The 23,361-nt window shown below is 36.6% G+C and overlaps 1 protein-coding gene and 1 long non-coding RNA gene across 2 annotated transcripts in view; both read left to right on the top strand.

The window, feature by feature from the left end:
• LOC114148848 (titin-like) overlaps positions 1–23,361 on the top strand; it is a 39,773-nt gene that overhangs the window by 15,345 nt on the left and 1,067 nt on the right. The window contains exons 34-66 of the mRNA XM_028024334.1: positions 66–116; positions 252–302; positions 438–488; positions 1,370–1,420; positions 1,556–1,606; positions 1,930–1,980; positions 2,303–2,353; positions 3,049–3,099; positions 3,794–3,844; positions 3,980–4,030; positions 4,354–4,404; positions 4,727–4,777; positions 4,913–4,963; positions 10,133–10,183; positions 10,319–10,369; positions 10,877–10,927; positions 11,063–11,113; positions 11,250–11,300; positions 11,437–11,487; positions 11,623–11,673; positions 12,183–12,233; positions 12,742–12,792; positions 13,488–13,538; positions 15,166–15,216; positions 15,352–15,402; positions 16,843–16,893; positions 17,029–17,079; positions 17,773–17,823; positions 17,959–18,009; positions 20,530–20,580; positions 20,829–20,879; positions 21,096–21,254; positions 21,966–22,118. Of these exons, the coding sequence (XP_027880135.1) occupies positions 66–116; positions 252–302; positions 438–488; positions 1,370–1,420; positions 1,556–1,606; positions 1,930–1,980; positions 2,303–2,353; positions 3,049–3,099; positions 3,794–3,844; positions 3,980–4,030; positions 4,354–4,404; positions 4,727–4,777; positions 4,913–4,963; positions 10,133–10,183; positions 10,319–10,369; positions 10,877–10,927; positions 11,063–11,113; positions 11,250–11,300; positions 11,437–11,487; positions 11,623–11,673; positions 12,183–12,233; positions 12,742–12,792; positions 13,488–13,538; positions 15,166–15,216; positions 15,352–15,402; positions 16,843–16,893; positions 17,029–17,079; positions 17,773–17,823; positions 17,959–18,009; positions 20,530–20,580; positions 20,829–20,879; positions 21,096–21,254; positions 21,966–22,118 (1,893 nt within the window). The remainder of the gene's footprint in view (positions 1–65; positions 117–251; positions 303–437; positions 489–1,369; positions 1,421–1,555; positions 1,607–1,929; positions 1,981–2,302; positions 2,354–3,048; positions 3,100–3,793; positions 3,845–3,979; positions 4,031–4,353; positions 4,405–4,726; positions 4,778–4,912; positions 4,964–10,132; positions 10,184–10,318; positions 10,370–10,876; positions 10,928–11,062; positions 11,114–11,249; positions 11,301–11,436; positions 11,488–11,622; positions 11,674–12,182; positions 12,234–12,741; positions 12,793–13,487; positions 13,539–15,165; positions 15,217–15,351; positions 15,403–16,842; positions 16,894–17,028; positions 17,080–17,772; positions 17,824–17,958; positions 18,010–20,529; positions 20,581–20,828; positions 20,880–21,095; positions 21,255–21,965; positions 22,119–23,361) is intronic.
• On the top strand, positions 7,362–8,877 carry LOC114148475 (uncharacterized). The gene is made up of 4 exons (XR_003596291.1): positions 7,362–7,387; positions 7,896–7,946; positions 8,455–8,505; positions 8,827–8,877. It is a non-coding gene; the product is annotated as an uncharacterized LOC114148475 (long non-coding RNA).

Below are 23,361 nucleotides of genomic sequence, written 5' to 3'. Positions count from 1 at the left end.
TTACAAAATTTACATGTCGAAAGCATTCCCATTAACAATCTTTTTATCCTTCATTGTCTACTCAGTCTCCAAAAGAGAAGGATGGGGTTAGAAAACCAACAGTCCCGCCAAAATTGGTAAGTGAGAAGGTTTCAAAACCTGCCACAGGTTTTAAAGCATTTTAATTATGACCCAATTTTGGTAAAATTACAAAATTTACAAGTCGAAAGCATTCCCATTAACAATCTTTCAATCCTTCATTGTCTACTCAGTCTCCAAAAGAGAAGGATGGGGCTAAAAAACCAACAGTCCCACCAACATTGGTAAGTTATAAGTTATCAACACCTGCCAATGGTTTTCCAGTACTTTAATCATGACTCAATTTTTGGAAAATTACAAAATTTACAAGTCGAAAGCATTCCCATTAACAATCTTTTTATCCTTCATTGTCTACTCAGTCTCCAAAAGAGAAGGATGGGGCTAGAAAACCAACAGTCCCGCCAAAATTGGTAAGTGAGAAGGTTTCAAAACCTGCCACAGGTTTTACAGCATTTTAATTATGACCCAATTTTGATAAAATTACAAAATGTACAAGTCGAAAGCATTCCCATTAACAATCTTTCAATCCTTCATTGTCTACTCAGTCTCCAAAAGAGAAGGATGGGTCTAGAAAACCAACAGTCCCACCAACATTGGTAAGTTCGAAGTTATCAACACCTGCCAAAGGTTTTCCAGTACTTTAATCATGACTCAATTTTTGGAAAATTACAAAATTTACAAGTCGAAAGCATTCCCATTAACAATCTTTCAATCCTTCATTGTCTACTCAGTCTCCAAAAGAGAAGGATGGGTCTAGAAAACCAACAGTCCCGCCAAAATTGGTAATTGAGAAGGTTTCAAAACCTGCCACAGGTTTTACAGCATTTTAATTATGACCCAATTTTGATAAAATTACAAAATGTACAAGTCGAAAGCATTCCCATTAACAATCTTTCAATCCTTCATTGTCTACTCAGTCTCCAAAAGAGAAGGATGGGGCTAGAAAACCAACAGTCCCACCAACATTGGTATGTGGAAAGTAATCAACACCTGCCAGAGCTTTTAACAGAACTTTAATCATGACTCAATTTTTGGAAAATTACTAAATTTACAAGTCGAAAGTAGTCCCATTAACAATCTTTCAATCCTTCATTGTCTACTCAGTCTCCAAAAGAGAAGGATGGGGCTAGAAAACCAACAGTCCCACCAACATTGGTATGTGGAAAGTAATCAACACCTGCCAGAGCTTTTAACAGAACTTTAATCATGACTCAATTTTTGGAAAATTACAAAATTTACAAGTCGAAAGCATTCCCATAAACAATCTTTTTATCCTTCATTGTCTACTCAGTCTCCAAAAGAGAAGGATGGGGCTAACAAACCAACAGTCCCACCAACATTGGTAAGTGAGAAGGTTTCAAAACCTGCCACAGGTTTTACAGCATTTTAATTATGACCCAATTTTGGTAAAATTACAAAATTTACAAGTCGAAAGCATTCCTATTAACAATCTTTCAATCCTTCATTGTCTACTCAGTCTCCAAAAGAGAAGGAAGGAGCTAAGAAACCATCTGTGCCACCAAAATTGGTACGTGGAAAGTTATCAACACCTGCCATAGGTTTTAACAGAACTTTAATCATGAATGAATTTTTTGAAAATTACAAAATTTACAAGTCGAAAGCATTCCCATTAACAATCTTTTTATCCTTCATTGTCTACTCAGTCTCCAAAACAGACGGATGGAGCTAAAAAACCATCTGTGCCACCAAAATTGGTACGTGGAAAGTAATCAACACCTGCCATAGGTTTTAACAGAACTTTAATCATGAACGAATTTTTGGAAAATTACAAAATTTACAAGTCGAAAGCATTCCCATTAACAATCTTTCAATACTTCATTGTCTACTCAGTCTCCAAAAGAGGAGGATGGAGCTAAGAAAACAACTGTGCCACCAAAATTGGTATGTGGAAAGTTATCAACACCTGCCATAGGTTTTAACAGAACTTTAATCATGACTCAATTTTTGGAAAATTACAAAATTTACAAGTCGAAAGCATTCCCATTAACAATCTTTTTATCCTTCATTGTCTACTCAGTCTCCAAAAGAGAAGGATGGGGTTAGAAAACCAACAGTCCGGCCAAAATTGGTAAGTGAGAAGGTTTCAAAACCTGCCACAGGTTTTACAGCATTTTAATTATGACCCAATTTTGGTAAAATTACAAAATTTACAAGTCGAAAGCATTCCCATTAACAATCTTTCAATCCTTCATTGTCTACTCAGTCTCCAAAAGAGAAGGATGGGGCTAACAAACCAACAGTCCCACCAACATTGGTAAGTTGTAAGTTATGAACACCTGCCAATGGTTTTCCAGTACTTTAATCATGACTCAATTTTTGGAAAATTACAAAATTTACAAGTCAAAAGCATTCCCATTAACAATCTTTTTAACCTTCATTGTCTACTCAGTCTCCAAAAGAGAAGGATGGGGCTAGAAAACCAACAGTCCGGCCAAAATTGGTAAGTGAGAAGGTTTCAAAACCTGCCACAGGTTTTACAGCATTTTAATTATGACCCAATTTTGGTAAAATTACAAAATTTACAAGTCGAAAGCATTCCCATTAACAATCTTTCAATCCTTCATTGTCTACTCAGTCTCCAAAAGAGAAGGAAGGAGCTAAGAAACCATCTGTGCCACCAAAATTGGTACGTGGAAAGTTATCAACACCTGCCATAGGTTTTAACAGAACTTTAATCATGAATGAATTTTTGGAAAATTACAAAATTTACAAGTCGAAAGCATTCCCATTAACAATCTTTTTATCCTTCATTGTCTACTCAGTCTCCAAAACAGACGGATGGAGCTAAAAAACCATCTGTGCCACCAGAATTGGTACGTGGAAAGTTATCAACACCTGCCATAGGTTTTAACAGAACTTTAATCATGAACGAATTTTTGGAAAATCACAAAATTTACAAGTCGAAAGCATTCCCATTAACAATCTTTTTATCCTTCATTGTCTACTCAGTCTCCAAAAGAGAAGGATGGGGCTAGAAAACCAACAGTCCCGCCAAAATTGGTAATTGAGAAGGTTTCAAAACCTGCCACAGGTTTTACAGCATTTTAATTATGACCCAATTTTGATAAAATTACAAAATGTACAAGTCGAAAGCATTCCCATTAACAATCTTTCAATCCTTCATTGTCTACTCAGTCTCCAAAAGAGAAGGATGGGTCTAGAAAACCAACAGTCCCACCAACATTGGTAAGTTCGAAGTTATCAACACCTGCCAAAGGTTTTCCAGTACTTTAATCATGACTCAATTTTTGGAAAATTACAAAATTTACAAGTCGAAAGCATTCCCATTAACAATCTTTCAATCCTTCATTGTCTACTCAGTCTCCAAAAGAGAAGGATGGGTCTAGAAAACCAACAGTCCCGCCAAAATTGGTAATTGAGAAGGTTTCAAAACCTGCCACAGGTTTTACAGCATTTTAATTATGACCCAATTTTGATAAAATTACAAAATGTACAAGTCGAAAGCATTCCCATTAACAATCTTTCAATCCTTCATTGTCTACTCAGTCTCCAAAAGAGAAGGATGGGGCTAGAAAACCAACAGTCCCACCAACATTGGTATGTGGAAAGTAATCAACACCTGCCAGAGCTTTTAACAGAACTTTAATCATGACTCAATTTTTGGAAAATTACAAAATTTACAAGTCGAAAGCATTCCCATAAACAATCTTTTTATCCTTCATTGTCTACTCAGTCTCCAAAAGAGAAGGATGGGGCTAACAAACCAACAGTCCCACCAACATTGGTAAGTGAGAAGGTTTCAAAACCTGCCACAGGTTTTACAGCATTTTAATTATGACCCAATTTTGGTAAAATTACAAAATTTACAAGTCGAAAGCATTCCCATTAACAATCTTTCAATCCTTCATTGTCTACTCAGTCTCCAAAAGAGAAGGAAGGAGCTAAGAAACCATCTGTGCCACCAAAATTGGTACGTGGAAAGTTATCAACACCTGCCATAGGTTTTAACAGAACTTTAATCATGAATGAATTTTTTGAAAATTACAAAATTTACAAGTCGAAAGCATTCCCATTAACAATCTTTTTATCCTTCATTGTCTACTCAGTCTCCAAAACAGACGGATGGAGCTAAAAAACCATCTGTGCCACCAAAATTGGTACGTGGAAAGTAATCAACACCTGCCATAGGTTTTAACAGAACTTTAATCATGAACGAATTTTTGGAAAATCACAAAATTTACAAGTCGAAAGCATTCCCATTAACAATCTTTTTATCCTTCGTTGTCTACTCAGTCTCCAAAAGAGAAGGATGGGGCTAAAAAACCAACAGTCCCACCAACATTGGTAAGTTATAAGTTATCAACACCTGCCAATGGTTTTCCAGTACTTTAATCATGACTCAATTTTGGTCAAATTACAAAATTTACAAGTCGAAAGCATTCCCATTAACAATCTTTCAATCCTTCATTGTCTACTCAGTCTCCAAAACAGACGGATGGAGCTAAGAAACCAACTGTGCCACCAAAATTGGTATGTGGAAAGTTATCAACACCTGCCAAAGGTTTTCCCAGTACTTTAATCATGACTCAATTTTTGGAAAATTACAAAATTTACAAGTCGAAAGCATTCCCATTAACAATCTTTTTATCCTTCATTGTCTACTCAGTCTCCAAAAGAGAAGGATGGGGCTAACAAACCAACAGTCCCACCAACATTGGTAAGTTGTAAGTTATCAACACCTGCCAATGGTTTTCCAGTACTTTAATCATGACTCAATTTTTGGAAAATTACAAAATTTACAAGTCAAAAGCATTCCCATTAACAATCTTTTTAACCTTCATTGTCTACTCAGTCTCCAAAAGAGAAGGATGGGGCTAGAAAACCAACAGTCCCGCCAAAATTGGTAAGTGAGAAGGTTTCAAAACCTGCCACAGGTTTTACAGCATTTTAATTATGACCCAATTTTGGTAAAATTACAAAATTTACAAGTCGAAAGCATTCCCATTAACAATCTTTCAATCCTTCATTGTCTACTCAGTCTCCAAAAGAGAAGGAAGGAGCTAAGAAACCATCTGTGCCACCAAAATTGGTACGTGGAAAGTTATTAACACCTGCCATAGGTTTTAACAGAACTTTAATCATGAATGAATTTTTGGAAAATTACAAAATTTACAAGTCGAAAGCATTCCCATTAACAATCTTTTTATCCTTCATTGTCTACTCAGTCTCCAAAACAGACGGATGGAGCTAAAAAACCATCTGTGCCACCAGAATCGGTACGTGGAAAGTTATCAACACCTGCCATAGGTTTTAACAGAACTTTAATCATGAACGAATTTTTGGAAAATCACAAAATTTACAAGTCGAAAGCATTCCCATTAACAATCTTTTTATCCTTCATTGTCTACTCAGTCTCCAAAAGAGAAGGATGGGGCTAAAAAACCAACAGTCCCGCCAACATTGGTAAGTTATAAGTTATCAACACCTGCCAATGGTTTTCCAGTACTTTAATCATGACTCAATTTTGGTCAAATTACAAAATTTACAAGTCGAAAGCATTCCCATTAACAATCTTTCAATCCTTCATTGTCTACTCAGTCTCCTAAAGAGGAGGATGGAGCTAAGAAAACAACTGTGCCACCAAAATTGGTACGTGGAAAGTTATCAACACCTGCCATAGGTTTTAACAGAACTTTAATCATGAACCAATTTTTATAAAATTACAAAATTTACAAGTCGAAAGCATTCCCATTAACAATCTTTCAATCCTTCATTGTCTACTCAGTCTCCAAAAGAGAAGGATGGGGCTAGAAAACCAACAGTCCCACCAACATTGGTAAGTTATAAGTTATCAACACCTGCCAAAGGTTTTCCAGTACTTTAATCATGACTCAATTTTTGGAAAATTACAAAATTTACAAGTCGAAAGCAATCCCATAAACAATCTTTTTATCCTTCATTGTGTACTCAGTCTCCAAAAGAGAAGGATGGGGCTAGAAAACCAACAGTCCCGCCAAAATTGGTAAGTGAGAAGGTTTCAAAACCTGCCACAGGTTTTACAGCATTTTAATTATGACCCAATTTTGGTAAAATTACAAAATTTACAAGTCGAAAGCATTCCCATTAACAATCTTTCAATCCTTCATTGTCTACTCAGTCTCCAAAAGAGAAGGAAGGAGCTAAGAAACCATCTGTGCCACCAAAATTGGTACGTGGAAAGTTATCAACACCTGCCATAGGTTTTAACAGAACTTTAATCATGAATGAATTTTTTGAAAATTACAAAATTTACAAGTCGAAAGCATTCCCATTAACAATCTTTTTATCCTTCGTTGTCTACTCAGTCTCCAAAAGAGAAGGATGGGGCTAAAAAACCAACAGTCCCACCAACATTGGTAAGTTATAAGTTATCAACACCTGCCAATGGTTTTCCAGTACTTTAATCATGACTCAATTTTTGGAAAATTACAAAATTTACAAGTCGAAAGCATTCCCATTAACAATCTTTTTATCCTTCATTGTCTACTCAGTCTCCAAAACAGACGGATGGAGCTAAAAAACCATCTGTGCCACCAGAATCGGTACGTGGAAAGTTATCAACACCTGCCATAGGTTTTAACAGAACTTTAATCATGAACGAATTTTTGGAAAATCACAAAATTTACAAGTCGAAAGCATTCCCATTAACAATCTTTTTATCCTTCATTGTCTACTCAGTCTCCAAAAGAGATGGATGGGGCTAAAAAACCAACAGTCCCGCCAACATTGGTAAGTTATAAGTTATCAACACCTGCCAATGGTTTTCCAGTACTTTAATCATGACTCAATTTTGGTCAAATTACAAAATTTACAAGTCGAAAGCATTCCCATTAACAATCTTTCAATCCTTCATTGTCTACTCAGTCTCCTAAAGAGGAGGATGGAGCTAAGAAAACAACTGTGCCACCAAAATTGGTACGTGGAAAGTTATCAACACCTGCCATAGGTTTTAACAGAACTTTAATCATGAACCAATTTTTATAAAATTACAAAATTTACAAGTCGAAAGCATTCCCATTAACAATCTTTCAATCCTTCATTGTCTACTCAGTCTCCAAAAGAGAAGGATGGGGCTAGAAAACCAACAGTCCCACCAACATTGGTAAGTTATAAGTTATCAACACCTGCCAAAGGTTTTCCAGTACTTTAATCATGACTCAATTTTTGGAAAATTACAAAATTTACAAGTCGAAAGCAATCCCATAAACAATCTTTTTATCCTTCATTGTGTACTCAGTCTCCAAAAGAGAAGGATGAGGCTAGAAAACCAACAGTCCCGCCAAAATTGGTAAGTGAGAAGGTTTCAAAACCTGCCACAGGTTTTACAGCATTTTAATTATGACCCAATTTTGGTAAAATTACAAAATTTACAAGTCGAAAGCATTCCCATTAACAATCTTTCAATCCTTCATTGTCTACTCAGTCTCCAAAAGAGAAGGAAGGAGCTAAGAAACCATCTGTGCCACCAAAATTGGTACGTGGAAAGTTATCAACACCTGCCATAGGTTTTAACAGAACTTTAATCATGAATGAATTTTTTGAAAATTACAAAATTTACAAGTCGAAAGCATTCCCATTAACAATCTTTTTATCCTTCGTTGTCTACTCAGTCTCCAAAAGAGAAGGATGGGGCTAAAAAACCAACAGTCCCACCAACATTGGTAAGTTATAAGTTATCAACACCTGCCAATGGTTTTCCAGTACTTTAATCATGACTCAATTTTTGGAAAATTACAAAATTTACAAGTCAAAAGCATTCCCATAAACAATCTTTTTATCCTTCATTGTCTACTCAGTCTCCAAAAGAGAAGGATGGGGCTAGAAAACCAACAGTCCCGCCAAAATTGGTAAGTGAGAAGGTTTCAAAACCTGCCACAGGTTTTACAGCATTTTAATTATGACCCAATTTTGGTAAAATTACAAAATTTACAAGTCGAAAGCATTCCCATTAACAATCTTTTTATCCTTCATTGTCTACTCAGTCTCCAAAAGAGACGGATGGAGCTAAAAAACCATCTGTGCCACCAAAATTGGTATGTGGAAAGTAATCAACACCTGCCATAGGTTTTAACAGAACTTTAATCATGACTCAATTTTTGGAAAATTACAAAATTTACAAGTCGAAAGCATTCCCATTAACAATCTTTTTATCCTTCATTGTCTACTCAGTCTCCAAAAGAGAAGGATGGGGCTAAAAAACCAACAGTCCCACCAACATTGGTAAGTTATAAGTTATCAACACCTGCCAATGGTTTTCCAGTACTTTAATCATGACTCAATTTTTGGAAAATTACAAAATTTACAAGTCAATAGCATTCCCATAAACAATCTTTTTATCCTTCATTGTCTACTCAGTCTCCAAAAGAGAAGGATGGGGCTAGAAAACCAACAGTCCCGCCAAAATTGGTAAGTGAGAAGGTTTCAAAACCTGCCACAGGTTTTACAGCATTTTAATTATGACCCAATTTTGGTAAAATTACAAAATTTATAAGTCGAACTCATTCCCCTTAACAATCTTTTTATCCTTCATTGTCTACTCAGTCTCCAAAAGAGAAGGATGGGTCTAGAAAACCAACAGTCCCACCAACATTGGTAAGTTATAAGTTATCAACACCTGCGAAAGGTTTTCCAGTACTTTAATCATGACTCAATTTTGGTAAAATTACAAAATTTACAAGTCGACAGCATTCCCATTAACAATCTTTCAATACTTCATTGTCCTCTCAGTCTCCAAAAGAGAAGGATGGAGCTAAGAAAACAACTGTGCTACCAAAATTGGTACGTGGAAAGTAATCAACACCTGCCATAGGTTTTAACAGAACTTTAATCATGAACCAATTTTTATAAAATTACAAAATTTACAAGTCAAAAGCATTCCCATTAACAATCTTTTTAACCTTCATTGTCTACTCAGTCTCCAAAAGAGAAGGATGGGGCTAAGAAACCAACAGTCCCGCCAACATTGGTAAGTTATAAGTTATCAACACCTGCGAAAGGTTTTCCACTACTTTAATCATGACTCAATTTTGGTAAAATTACAAAATTTACAAGTCGACAGCATTCCCATTAACAATCTTTCAATCCTTCATTGTCTACTCAGTCTCCAAAAGAGAAGGATGGGTCTAGAAAACCAACAGTCCCACCAACATTGGTAAGTTATAAGTTATCAACACCTGCCAAAGGTTTTCCAGTACTTTAATCATGACTCAATTTTGGTAAAATTACAAAATTTACAAGTCAAAAGCATTCCCATTAACAATCTTTCAATCCTTCATTGTCTACTCAGTCTCCAAAAGAGAAGGAAGGAGCTAAGAAACCATCTGTGCCACCAAAATTGGTACGTGGAAAGTTATCAACACCTGCCATAGGTTTTAACAGAACTTTAATCATGAATGAATTTTTTGAAAATTACAAAATTTACAAGTCGAAAGCATTCCCATTAACAATCTTTTTATCCTTCATTGTCTACTCAGTCTCCAAAACAGACGGATGGAGCTAAAAAACCATCTGTGCCACCAAAATTGGTACGTGGAAAGTAATCAACACCTGCCATAGGTTTTAACAGAACTTTAATCATGAACGAATTTTTGGAAAATCACAAAATTTACAAGTCGAAAGCATTCCCATTAACAATCTTTTTATCCTTCGTTGTCTACTCAGTCTCCAAAAGAGAAGGATGGGGCTAAAAAACCAACAGTCCCACCAACATTGGTAAGTTATAAGTTATCAACACCTGCCAATGGTTTTCCAGTACTTTAATCATGACTCAATTTTGGTCAAATTACAAAATTTACAAGTCGAAAGCATTCCCATTAACAATCTTTCAATACTTCATTGTCTACTCAGTCTCCAAAAGAGGAGGATGGAGCTAAGAAAACAACTGTGCCACCAAAATTGGTATGTGGAAAGTTATCAACACCTGCCATAGGTTTTAACAGAACTTTAATCATGACTCAATTTTTGGAAAATTACAAAATTTACAAGTCGAAAGCATTCCCATTAACAATCTTTTTATCCTTCATTGTCTACTCAGTCTCCAAAAGAGAAGGATGGGGCTAACAAACCAACAGTCCCACCAACATTGGTAAGTTGTAAGTTATGAACACCTGCCAATGGTTTTCCAGTACTTTAATCATGACTCAATTTTTGGAAAATTACAAAATTTACAAGTCAAAAGCATTCCCATTAACAATCTTTTTAACCTTCATTGTCTACTCAGTCTCCAAAAGAGAAGGATGGGGCTAGAAAACCAACAGTCCCGCCAAAATTGGTAAGTGAGAAGGTTTCAAAACCTGCCACAGGTTTTACAGCATTTTAATTATGACCCAATTTTGGTAAAATTACAAAATTTACAAGTCGAAAGCATTCCCATTAACAATCTTTCAATCCTTCATTGTCTACTCAGTCTCCAAAAGAGAAGGAAGGAGCTAAGAAACCATCTGTGCCACCAAAATTGGTACGTGGAAAGTTATCAACACCTGCCATAGGTTTTAACAGAACTTTAATCATGAATGAATTTTTGGAAAATTACAAAATTTACAAGTCGAAAGCATTCCCATTAACAATCTTTTTATCCTTCATTGTCTACTCAGTCTCCAAAAGAGAAGGATGGGGCTAAAAAACCAACAGTCCCACCAACATTGGTAAGTTATAAGTTATCAACACCTGCCAATGGTTTTCCAGTACTTTAATCATGACTCAATTTTTGGAAAATTACAAAATTACAAGTCAAAAGCATTCCCATAAACAATCTTTTTATCCTTCATTGTCTACTCAGTCTCCAAAAGAGAAGGATGGGGCTAGAAAACCAACAGTCCCGCCAAAATTGGTAAGTGAGAAGGTTTCAAAACCTGCCACAGGTTTTACAGCATTTTAATTATGACCCAATTTTGGTAAAATTACAAAATTTACAAGTCGAAAGCATTCCCATTAACAATCTTTCAATCCTTCATTGTCTACTCAGTCTCCAAAAGAGAAGGAAGGAGCTAAGAAACCATCTGTGCCACCAAAATTGGTACGTGGAAAGTTATCAACACCTGCCATAGGTTTTAACAGAACTTTAATCATGAATGAATTTTTGGAAAATTACAAAATTTACAAGTCGAAAGCATTCCCATTAACAATCTTTTTATCCTTCATTGTCTACTCAGTCTCCAAAACAGACGGATGGAGCTAAAAAACCATCTGTGCCACCAGAATTGGTACGTGGAAAGTTATCAACACCTGCCATAGGTTTTAACAGAACTTTAATCATGAACGAATTTTTGGAAAATCACAAAATTTACAAGTCGAAAGCATTCCCATTAACAATCTTTTTATCCTTCATTGTCTACTCAGTCTCCAAAAGAGAAGGATGGGGCTAAAAAACCAACAGTCCCACCAACATTGGTAAGTTATAAGTTATCAACACCTGCCAATGGTTTTCCAGTACTTTAATCATGACTCAATTTTGGTCAAATTACAAAATTTACAAGTCGAAAGCATTCCCATTAACAATCTTTCAATACTTCATTGTCTACTCAGTCTCCTAAAGAGGAGGATGGAGCTAAGAAAACAACTGTGCCACCAAAATTGGTACGTGGAAAGTTATCGACACCTGCCATAGGTTTTAACAGAACTTTAATCATGAACCAATTTTTATAAAATTACAAAATTTACAAGTCGAAAGCATTCCCATTAACAATCTTTCAATCCTTCATTGTCTACTCAGTCTCCAAAAGAGAAGGATGGGGCTAGAAAACCAACAGTCCCACCAACATTGGTATGTGGAAAGTAATCAACACCTGCCATAGGTTTTAACAGAACTTTAATCATGACTCAATTTTTGGAAAATTACAAAATTTACAAGTCGAAAGTAGTCCCATTAACAATCTTTCAATCCTTCATTGTCTACTCAGTCTCCAAAAGAGAAGGATGGGGCTAGAAAACCAACAGTCCCACCAACATTGGTAAGTTATAAGTTATCAACACCTGCCAAAGGTTTTCCAGTACTTTAATCATGACTCAATTTTTGGAAAATTACAAAATTTACAAGTCGAAAGCAATCCCATAAACAATCTTTTTATCCTTCATTGTGTACTCAGTCTCCAAAAGAGAAGGATGAGGCTAGAAAACCAACAGTCCCGCCAAAATTGGTAAGTGAGAAGGTTTCAAAACCTGCCACAGGTTTTACAGCATTTTAATTATGACCCAATTTTGGTAAAATTACAAAATTTACAAGTCGAAAGCATTCCCATTAACAATCTTTCAATCCTTCATTGTCTACTCAGTCTCCAAAAGAGAAGGAAGGAGCTAAGAAACCATCTGTGCCACCAAAATTGGTACGTGGAAAGTTATCAACACCTGCCATAGGTTTTAACAGAACTTTAATCATGAATGAATTTTTTGAAAATTACAAAATTTACAAGTCGAAAGCATTCCCATTAACAATCTTTTTATCCTTCGTTGTCTACTCAGTCTCCAAAAGAGAAGGATGGGGCTAAAAAACCAACAGTCCCACCAACATTGGTAAGTTATAAGTTATCAACACCTGCCAATGGTTTTCCAGTACTTTAATCATGACTCAATTTTTGGAAAATTACAAAATTTACAAGTCAAAAGCATTCCCATAAACAATCTTTTTATCCTTCATTGTCTACTCAGTCTCCAAAAGAGAAGGATGGGGCTAGAAAACCAACAGTCCCGCCAAAATTGGTAAGTGAGAAGGTTTCAAAACCTGCCACAGGTTTTACAGCATTTTAATTATGACCCAATTTTGGTAAAATTACAAAATTTACAAGTCGAAAGCATTCCCATTAACAATCTTTCAATCCTTCATTGTCTACTCAGTCTCCAAAAGAGAAGGATGGAGCTAAAAAACCATCTGTGCCACCAGAATTGGTACGTGGAAAGTTATCAACACCTGCCATAGGTTTTAACAGAACTTTAATCATGAATGAATTTTTGGAAAATTACAAAATTTACAAGTCGAAAGCATTCCCATTAACAATCTTTTTATCCTTCATTGTCTACTCAGTCTCCAAAAGAGACGGATGGAGCTAAAAAACCATCTGTGCCACCAAAATTGGTATGTGGAAAGTAATCAACACCTGCCATAGGTTTTAACAGAACTTTAATCATGACTCAATTTTTGGAAAATTACAAAATTTACAAGTCGAAAGCATTCCCATTAACAATCTTTTTATCCTTCATTGTCTACTCAGTCTCCAAAAGAGAAGGATGGGGCTAAAAAACCAACAGTCCCACCAACATTGGTAAGTTATAAGTTATCAACACCTGCCAATGGTTTTCCAGTACTTTAATCATGACTCAATTTTTGGAAAATTACAAAATTTACAAGTCAATAGCATTCCCATAAACAATCTTTTTATCCTTCATTGTCTACTCAGTCTCCAAAAGAGAAGGATGGGGCTAGAAAACCAACAGTCCCGCCAAAATTGGTAAGTGAGAAGGTTTCAAAACCTGCCACAGGTTTTACAGCATTTTAATTATGACCCAATTTTGGTAAAATTACAAAATTTATAAGTCGAACTCATTCCCCTTAACAATCTTTTTATCCTTCATTGTCTACTCAGTCTCCAAAAGAGAAGGATGGGTCTAGAAAACCAACAGTCCCACCAACATTGGTAAGTTATAAGTTATCAACACCTGCGAAAGGTTTTCCAGTACTTTAATCATGACTCAATTTTGGTAAAATTACAAAATTTACAAGTCGACAGCATTCCCATTAACAATCTTTCAATACTTCATTGTCCTCTCAGTCTCCAAAAGAGAAGGATGGAGCTAAGAAAACAACTGTGCTACCAAAATTGGTATGTGGAAAGTAATCAACACCTGCCATAGGTTTTAACAGAACTTTAATCATGAACCAATTTTTATAAAATTACAAAATTTACAAGTCAAAAGCATTCCCATTAACAATCTTTTTAACCTTCATTGTCTACTCAGTCTCCAAAAGAGAAGGATGGGGCTAAGAAACCAACAGTCCCGCCAACATTGGTAAGTTATAAGTTATCAACACCTGCGAAAGGTTTTCCACTACTTTAATCATGACTCAATTTTGGTAAAATTACAAAATTTACAAGTCGACAGCATTCCCATTAACAATCTTTCAATCCTTCATTGTCTACTCAGTCTCCAAAAGAGAAGGATGGAGCTAAGAAAACAACTGTGCTACCAAAATTGGTATGTGGAAAGTAATCAACACCTGCCATAGGTTTTAACAGAACTTTAATCATGACCCAATTTTTATAAAATTACAAAATTTACAAGTCAAAAGCATTCCCATTAACAATCTTTTTAACCTTCGTTGTCTACTCAGTCTCCAAAAGAGAAGGAAGGAGCTAAAAAACCAACAGTCCCACCAACATTGGTAAGTTATAAGTTATCAACACCTGCCAAAGGTTTTCCAGTACTTTAATCATGACTCAATTTTTGGAAAATTACAAAATTTACAAGTCAAAAGCATTCCCATTAACAATCTTTCAATCCTTCATTGTCTACTCAGTCTCCAAAACAGACGGATGGAGCTAAGAAACCAACTGTGCCACCAAAATTGGTATGTGGAAAGTAATCAACACCTGCCAGAGCTTTTAACAGAACTTTAATCATGACTCAATTTTTGGAAAATTACAAAATTTACAAGTCGAAAGCATTCCCATTAACAATCTTTTTATCCTTCATTGTCTACTCAGTCTCCAAAAGAGAAGGATGGGGCTAGAAAACCAATAGTCCCGCAAAAATTGGTAAGTGAGAAGGTTTCAAAACCTTCCACAGGTTTTACAGCATTTTAATTATGACCCAATTTTGGTAAAATTACAAAATTTACAAGTCAAAAGCATTCCCATTAACAATCTTTCAATCCTTCATTGTCTACTCAGTCTCCAAAAGAGAAGGAAGGAGCTAAGAAACCATCTGTGCCACCAAAATTGGTACGTGGAAAGTTATCAACACCTGCCATAGGTTTTAACAGAACTTTAATCATGAATGAATTTTTGGAAAATTACAAAATTTACAAGTCGAAAGCATTCCCATTAACAATCTTTTTATCCTTCATTGTCTACTCAGTCTCCAAAAGAGAAGGATGGGGCTAGAAAACCATCAGTCCCGCCAAAATTGGTAAGTGAGAAGGTTTCAAAAGCTGCCACGGGTTTTACAGCATTTTAATTATGACCCAATTTTGGTAAAATTACAAAATTTATAAGTCGAACTCATTCCCCTTAACAATCTTTTTATCCTTCATTGTCTACTCAGTCTCCAAAAGAGAAGGATGGGGCTAAAAAACCAACAGTCCCACCAACATTGGTAAGTTGTAAGTTATCAACACCTGCCAGAGCTTTTAACAGAACTTTAATCATGAACCAATTTTTGGAAAATTACAAAATTTACAAGTCGAAAGCATTCCCATTAACAATCTTTCAATCCTTCATTGTCTACTCAGTCTCCAAAAGAGAAGGATGGGGCTAAGAAAACAACTGTGCCACCAAAATTGGTACGTGGAAAGTTATCAACACCTGCCATAGGTTTTAACAGAACTTTAATCATGACCCAATTTTTATAAAATTACAAAATTTACAAGTCAAAAGCATTCCCATTAACAATCTTTTTATCCTTCATTGTCTACTCAGTCTCCAAAAGAGAAGGATGGGGCTAAAAAACCAACTGTCCCACCAACATTGGTAAGTTATAAGTTATCAACACCTGCCAAAGGTTTTCCAGTACTTTAATCATGACTCAATTTTGGTAAAATTACAAAATTTACAAGTCGAAAGCATTCCCATTAACAATCTTTCAATCCTTCATTGTCTACTCAGTCTCCAAAAGAGACGGATGGAGCTAAGAAACCATCTGTGCCACCAAAATTGGTATGTGGAAAGTAATCAACACCTGCCAGAGCTTTTAACAGAACTTTAATCATGAACCAATTTTTGGAAAATTACAAAATTTACAAGTCGAAAGCAGTCCCATTAACAATCTTTTTATCCTTCATTGTCTACTCAGTCTCCAAAAGAGAAGGATGGGGTTAGAAAACCAACAGTCCCGCCAAAATTGGTTAGTGAGAAGGTTTCAAAACCTGCCACAGGTTTTAAAGCATTTTAATTATGACCCAATTTTGGTGAAATTACAAAATTTACAAGTCGAAAGCATTCCCATTAACAATCTTTTTATCCTTCATTGTCTACTCAGTCTCCAAAAGAGAAGGATGGGGCTAACAAACCAACAGTCTCACCAACATTGGTAAGTTGTAAGTTATCAACACCTGCCAATGGTTTTCCAGTACTTTAATCATGACTCAATTTTTGGAAAATTACAAAATTTACAAGTCGAAAGCATTCCCATTAACAATCTTTTTATCCTTCATTGTCTACTCAGTCTCCAAAAGAGAAGGATGGGCCTAGAAAATCAACAGTCCCGCCAAAATTGGTAAGTAAGAAGGTGTCAACACCTGCCACAGGTTTTACAGCATTTTAATTATGACCCAATTTTGGGAAAATTACAAAATTTACAAGTCGAAAGCAGTCCCATTAACAATCTTTTATCCTTCATTGTCTACTCAGTCTCCAAAAGAGAAGGATGGAGCTAAGAAACCAACTGTGCCAGCAAAATTGGTATGTGGAAAGTTATCAACACCTGCCATAGGTTTTAACAGAACTTTAATCTTGAATCTATTTTTATAAAATTACAAAATTTACAAGTCGAAAGCATTCCCATTAACAATCTTTTTATCCTTCATTGTCTACTCAGTCTCCAAAAGAGAAGGATGGGGCTAACAAACCAACAGTCCCACCAACATTGGTAAGTTATAAGTTATCAAAACCTGCGACAGGTTTTACAGCATTTTAATTATGACCCAATTTTTATAAAATTACATAATTTACAAGTGGAAAGCATTCCCATTAACAATCTTTTTATCCTTCATTGTCTACTCAGTCTCCAAAAGAGAAGGATGGGGCTAGAAAACCAACAGTCCCACCAACATTGGTAAGTTATAAGTTATCAACACCTGCCAAAGGTTTTCCAGTACTTTAATCATGACTCAATTTTGGTAAAATTACAAAATTTACAAGTCGAAAGCATTCCCATTAACAATCTTTCAATCCTTCATTGTCTACTCAGTCTCCAAAAGAGAAGGATGGGTCTAGAAAACCATCAGTCCCGCCAAAATTGGTAAGTGAGAATGTTTCAAAAGCTGCCACGGGTTTTACAGCATTTTAATTATGACCCAATTTTGGTAAAATTACAAAATTTACAAGTCGAAAGCATTCCCATTAACAATCTTTTTATCCTTCATTGTCTACTCAGTCTCCAAAAGAGAAGGATGGGGCTAAAAAACCAACAGTCCCACCAACATTGGTAAGTTATAAGTTATCAACACCTGCCAAAGGTTTTCCAGTACTTTAATCATGACTCAATTTTGGTAAAATTACAAAATTTACAAGTCGAAAGCATTCCCATTAACAATCTTTTTATCCTTCATTGTCTACTCAGTCTCCAATAGAGAAGGATGGGGCTAGAAAACCAACAGTCCCGCCAAAATTGGTAAGTGAGAAGGTTTCAAAACCTGCCACAGGTTTTACAGCATTTTAATGATGTCCCAATTTTTGGAAAATTACAAAATTTACAAGTTGAAAGCATTCCCATTAACAATCTTTTAATACTTCATTGTCTACTCAGTCTTCAAAAGAGAAGGATGGGGCTAACAAACCAAAAGTCCCACCAAAATTGGTTGGTGGAAAGTTATCAACACCTGCCATAGGTTTTCCGGTGCTTTAATCTTGACTCATTTTTTGGAAAATTACAAAATTTACAAGTCGAAAGCATTCCCATTAACAATCTTTCAATCCTTCATTGTCTGCTCAGTCTCCAAAAGAGAAGGATGGAGCTAAGAAACCAACAGTCCCACCAACATTGGTAAGTGGAAAGTTATCAACACCAACCTCAGGTTTTACAATACTTTAGACTTTATTCTCATTGTCACAAGAACAACCAAATTTAAAAAGTGCCATCAACACCTACCACAGCTTTTAACAGAAATTGAAACATGACATAATTTTGGTAAAATTACAAAACTTACAAGTCAAATGTTTTCGCATTAACGATCTTTTAATCTTTCATTGTCTGCTCAGTCTCCGAAAGAGAAGGATGGGGCTAGAAAACCAACAGTCCCACCAAAATTGGTAAGTTAGAAGTTTTTTTGGTCTGTGGCAGCTGAAGGAGGAACAGCTTGTCCTGCTCTCTCCCGTCCTTTTTGATAACTTTGCCTGAGCTATTTTTAAAGTGACAGTTTTTATAGTTATATTCACATTTTCGACATCATAACTGGATTACTACAAACCTAAGGACTGGGGGATTTTCTTACTTTTATTTTTACCTTACTTTTCTTCATCTCCAAGTTGAACCAGGACAAAATGCCTCCGGCTGACCCCAAGGACATTAGCAGTATTATACAACGACTTCAGTCTATAGAAATGAAGATCAAACAGCTGGAGGTGAACTTTGAAATCAACGCTAACTGTGGAAATGAGACAACTCTTCCTCAAATCAACGGAGAGGTTTGTGATGGGGTTCTATTATGATTTAGTCAAACATAATGACTGGTCCAAGTCGGAGATCGTTTTAGAGGAATTTATTAAGCCCGCACAAAGATGGCAAGTGCAGACCACACATGAAGGATATCCAGAGCAGGTTAGAAATCAAATAATCATCAGTACCTTCACTGTAACAGTCCATAACCTCCAGCGTGACTTCTTCAGGAGTCTAACCACAGACTGACTTCCTGTGGAGCAGAGCCCTGCTTTTAAAGCCTCAGGCTCCGCCCACAGACAATCCAAACAAGCAGAAGTACTAAGCAATTACTTCTAACTCAAATGAACTCATAAAGTATACAAAATAATAATAATAATAAGAGAAAAAACAAACAAACTTGTAAACAAAACACAATACTCAATTTAATAGACAACACCCAGTGCGCTCTGATGACATTACCACCTCATGTGACTCCCTCCTGGCACGCCACAATCCCGAAACACCCTACTTGACCACAGAACCGGGAAAACGTTTAATGCTGAAAACACGTTAGAATGAATGTTTAACTGAAGCAGGAACATCGCGTGTGCACCCACGATGAACCGCCCCAGTTTAAGCTGCAGCAAAAGTAAGTTAGTAATTGTGTACGTGTTTGTCAGCGTGTGTGTTCGCCGGTGTGCGCGCGCATGCAGACACGGACTCTAAGTCCCAGCTTGTTACGGCTCCTCCGTCACAAGGTTGTACGCCTCGCATCAAGCAGCTCACCCTGGAACGCTCTGGGTGCCAAGCCGAAGCAAAAGTCTCACACTGCATATCTGATGAGGGGACTGACAGGGAGAACCCCTCACCTGGACGAATCAGCGTGGCCGGCTCTGAGCCACATAAAGACAGTTACAAACTCGGCCTTCTATCACCTGAAGAACATTTCCAGGATTAAAGGACTAATGTCTCAGCCAGATCTAGAGAAACTCATCCATGCGTTCATCTTCAGTCGTATTGATTATTGCAGCAGCGTCTTCACAGGTCTGTAAAACAAATCAATCAAACAGCTGCAGCTGATCCAGAATGCTGCTGCTGGCGTTCTCACTAAAACCAGGAAGATAGAGCACATAACACCAGTTTTAAAGTCTCTACACTGGCTCCCTGTAGCTCAAAGAATAGACTTTAAAATACTGTTGTTAGTTTATAAATCACTGAACGGCTTAGCACCACAATACATTAAAGAACTACTGTTATCGTATCAACCTTCCAGACCTCTCAGGTCTTCCGGTTCTGGTTCTGCTCTGCATCTCCAGAAACAGAACCAAACGAGGAGAAGCAGCTTTCAGCATCTATGTACCACAAATTTGGAACAAACTTCCAGAAAACTGTAAAACAGCTGAAACACTGACTTCTTTTAAATCTCGAGTAAAAACCCACCTGTTTAGGATTGTATTTGAAATGTAATCAATTACACATTTATTGATGGAACCTGACTTCATGTTGTGTTTTGATTGTTGATTCTGTGTTGCATTGTGTTTCTGTGTTTGTAATGATGTAAAGCACTTTGAAATGCCTTGCTGCTGAAATGTGCTATACAAATAAAATTTGATTGATTGATCAACACTTGCCACAGGTATTACAGCACTCTAATCATGACAAAATTTTTGTAAAATTATGAAATTTACAAGTCGAAAGCATTCCCATTAACAACCTTTTAATCCTTCATTGTCTGCTCAGTATCCAAAAGAGAAGGATGGAGCTAATAAACCAAACATACCACCAAAATTGGTAAGTGAGATGTTATCAACACCTGCCTCAGGTTTTACAGCACTTTAATTATCACCAAATTTTGATAAAATTACAAAATGTACAAGTCGCAAGTATTCCCATTAACAATCTTTTAATCCTTCATTGTCTTCTCAGTCTCCAAAAGAGAAGGATGGGGCTAAGAAACCAAACATACCACCAAAATTGGTAAGTGAGAAGTTATCAACACTTGCTTCAAGTGCAATTATTCCCAATATTTTAATCCTTCATTGTCTACTCAGTGTCCAAAAGAAAAATATGGGACTAACAAACCAACAGTCCGACCAAAATTGGTAAGTTAGAAGTTAATAACACCTGTCATAGGTTTTCCGGTACTTTAATCATGACCCAATTGTTGGAAAATTACAAAATTTACAAATCGAAAGAATTCCCATTAACAATCATTGTCTACTCAGTTTCCAAAAGAGAAGGATGGGGCTAGAAAACCAACAGTCCCACCAAAATTGGTAAGTTAGAAGTTTTTTTGGTCTGTGGCAGCTGAAGGAGGAACAGCTTGTCCTGCTCTCTCCCGTCCTTTTTGATAACTTTGCCTGAGCTATTTTTAAAGTGACAGTTTTTATAGTTATATTTACATTTTTGACATCATAACTGGATTACTACAAACCTAAGGACTGGGGGATTTTCTTACTTTTATTTTTACCTTACTTTTCTTCATCTCCAAGTTGAACCAGGACAAAATGCCTCCGGCTGACCCCAAGGACATTAGCAGTATTATACAACGACTTCAGTCTATAGAAATGAAGATCAAACAGCTGGAGGTGAACTTTGAAATCAACGCTAACTGTGGAAATGAGACAACTCTTCCTCAAATCAACGGAGAGGTTTGTGATGGGGTTCTATTATGATTTAGTCAAACATAATGACTGGTCCAAGTCGGAGATCGTTTTAGAGGAATTTATTAAGCCCGCACAAAGATGGCAAGTGCAGACCACACATGAAGGATATCCAGAGCAGGTTAGAAATCAAATAATCATCAGTACCTTCACTGTAACAGTCCATAACCTCCAGCGTGACTTCTTCAGGAGTCTAACCACAGACTGACTTCCTGTGGAGCAGAGCCCTGCTTTTAAAGCCTCAGGCTCCGCCCACAGACAATCCAAACAAGCAGAAGTACTAAGCAATTACTTCTAACTCAAATGAACTCATAAAGTATACAAAATAATAATAATAATAAGAGAAAAAACAAACAAACTTGTAAACAAAACACAATACTCAATTTAATAGACAACACCCAGTGCGCTCTGATGACATTACCACCTCATGTGACTCCCTCCTGGCACGCCACAATCCCGAAACACCCTACTTGACCACAGAACCGGGAAAACGTTTAATGCTGAAAACACGTTAGAATGAATGTTTAACTGAAGCAGGAACATCGCGTGTGCACCCACGATGAACCGCCCCAGTTTAAGCTGCAGCAAAAGTAAGTTAGTAATTGTGTACGTGTTTGTCAGCGTGTGTGTTCGCCGGTGTGCGCGCGCATGCAGACACGGACTCTAAGTCCCAGCTTGTTACGGCTCCTCCGTCACAAGGTTGTACGCCTCGCATCAAGCAGCTCACCCTGGAACGCTCTGGGTGCCAAGCCGAAGCAAAAGTCTCACACTGCATATCTGATGAGGGGACTGACAGGGAGAACCCCTCACCTGGACGAATCAGCGTGGCCGGCTCTGAGCCACATAAAGACAGTTACAAACTCGGCCTTCTATCACCTGAAGAACATTTCCAGGATTAAAGGACTAATGTCTCAGCAAGATCTAGAGAAACTCATCCATGCGTTCATCTTCAGTCGTATTGATTATTGCAGCAGCGTCTTCACAGGTCTGTAAAACAAATCAATCAAACAGCTGCAGCTGATCCAGAATGCTGCTGCTGGCGTTCTCACTAAAACCAGGAAGATAGAGCACATAACACCAGTTTTAAAGTCTCTACACTGGCTCCCTGTAGCTCAAAGAATAGACTTTAAAATACTGTTGTTAGTTTAAAAATCACTGAACGGCTTAGCACCACAATACATTAAAGATCTGCTGTTGTTGTATCAACCTTCCAGACCTCTCAGGTCTTCCGGTTCTAGTCTGCTCTGCATCCCCAGAACCAAACGAGGAGAAGCAGCTTTCAGCATCTATGCACCACAAATTTGGAACAAACTTCCACAAAACAGCTGAAACACTGACTTCTTTTAAATCTCGAGTAAAAACCCACCTGTTTAGAATTGTATTTGAAATGTAATTAATTACAAATTTATTGATGGAACCTGACTTCATGTTGTGTTTTGATTGTTGATTCTATGTTGCATTGTGATTCTGTTTGTAATGATGTAAAGCACTTTGAAATGCCTTGCTGCTGAAATGTGCTATACAAATAAAATTTGATTGATTGATCAACACTTGCCACAGGTATTACAGCACTCTAATCATGACAAAATTTTTGGAAAATTATAAAATTTACAAGTCGAAAGCATTCCCATTAACAACCTTTTAATCCTTCATTGTCTGCTCAGTCTCCAATAGAGAAGAATGGGGCTAAGAAACCAAACGTCTCATCAAAATTGTTAGGTGGAAAGTTATCAACACCTGCCACAGGTTTTACAGTATTTTAATCACAACTCACTACAATCCACCTTTTAAAATTCAGCAATACTTGTCATGGTGATGAAAGTATGTGATTCCATTCCAATTATTATTGCTTACATGAGGTTTGGCAAACATACAGCTCATTACAGTGGATTTCTTCATATTTTGCGAGCCACATTCGTTTGCTGCACAAAACAAAATCCATAATATTTACAGTAAAAATGATAAAATACCAACAGTTAAATCCAAAGTATTATATTACCATATACAATTCATAGCGTAACTCAGGAAACATACATTTCACATATATTTGTTCAATGAAGTCATATTAAATGAAGTAAAATTTGATTAAAAAGTT

Source organism: Xiphophorus couchianus, chromosome 7 (genome assembly GCF_001444195.1).
Source record: "Xiphophorus couchianus chromosome 7, X_couchianus-1.0, whole genome shotgun sequence".
NCBI lineage: Eukaryota > Metazoa > Chordata > Actinopteri > Cyprinodontiformes > Poeciliidae > Xiphophorus > Xiphophorus couchianus.
This window is presented reverse-complemented; position numbering and strand designations above follow the sequence as displayed.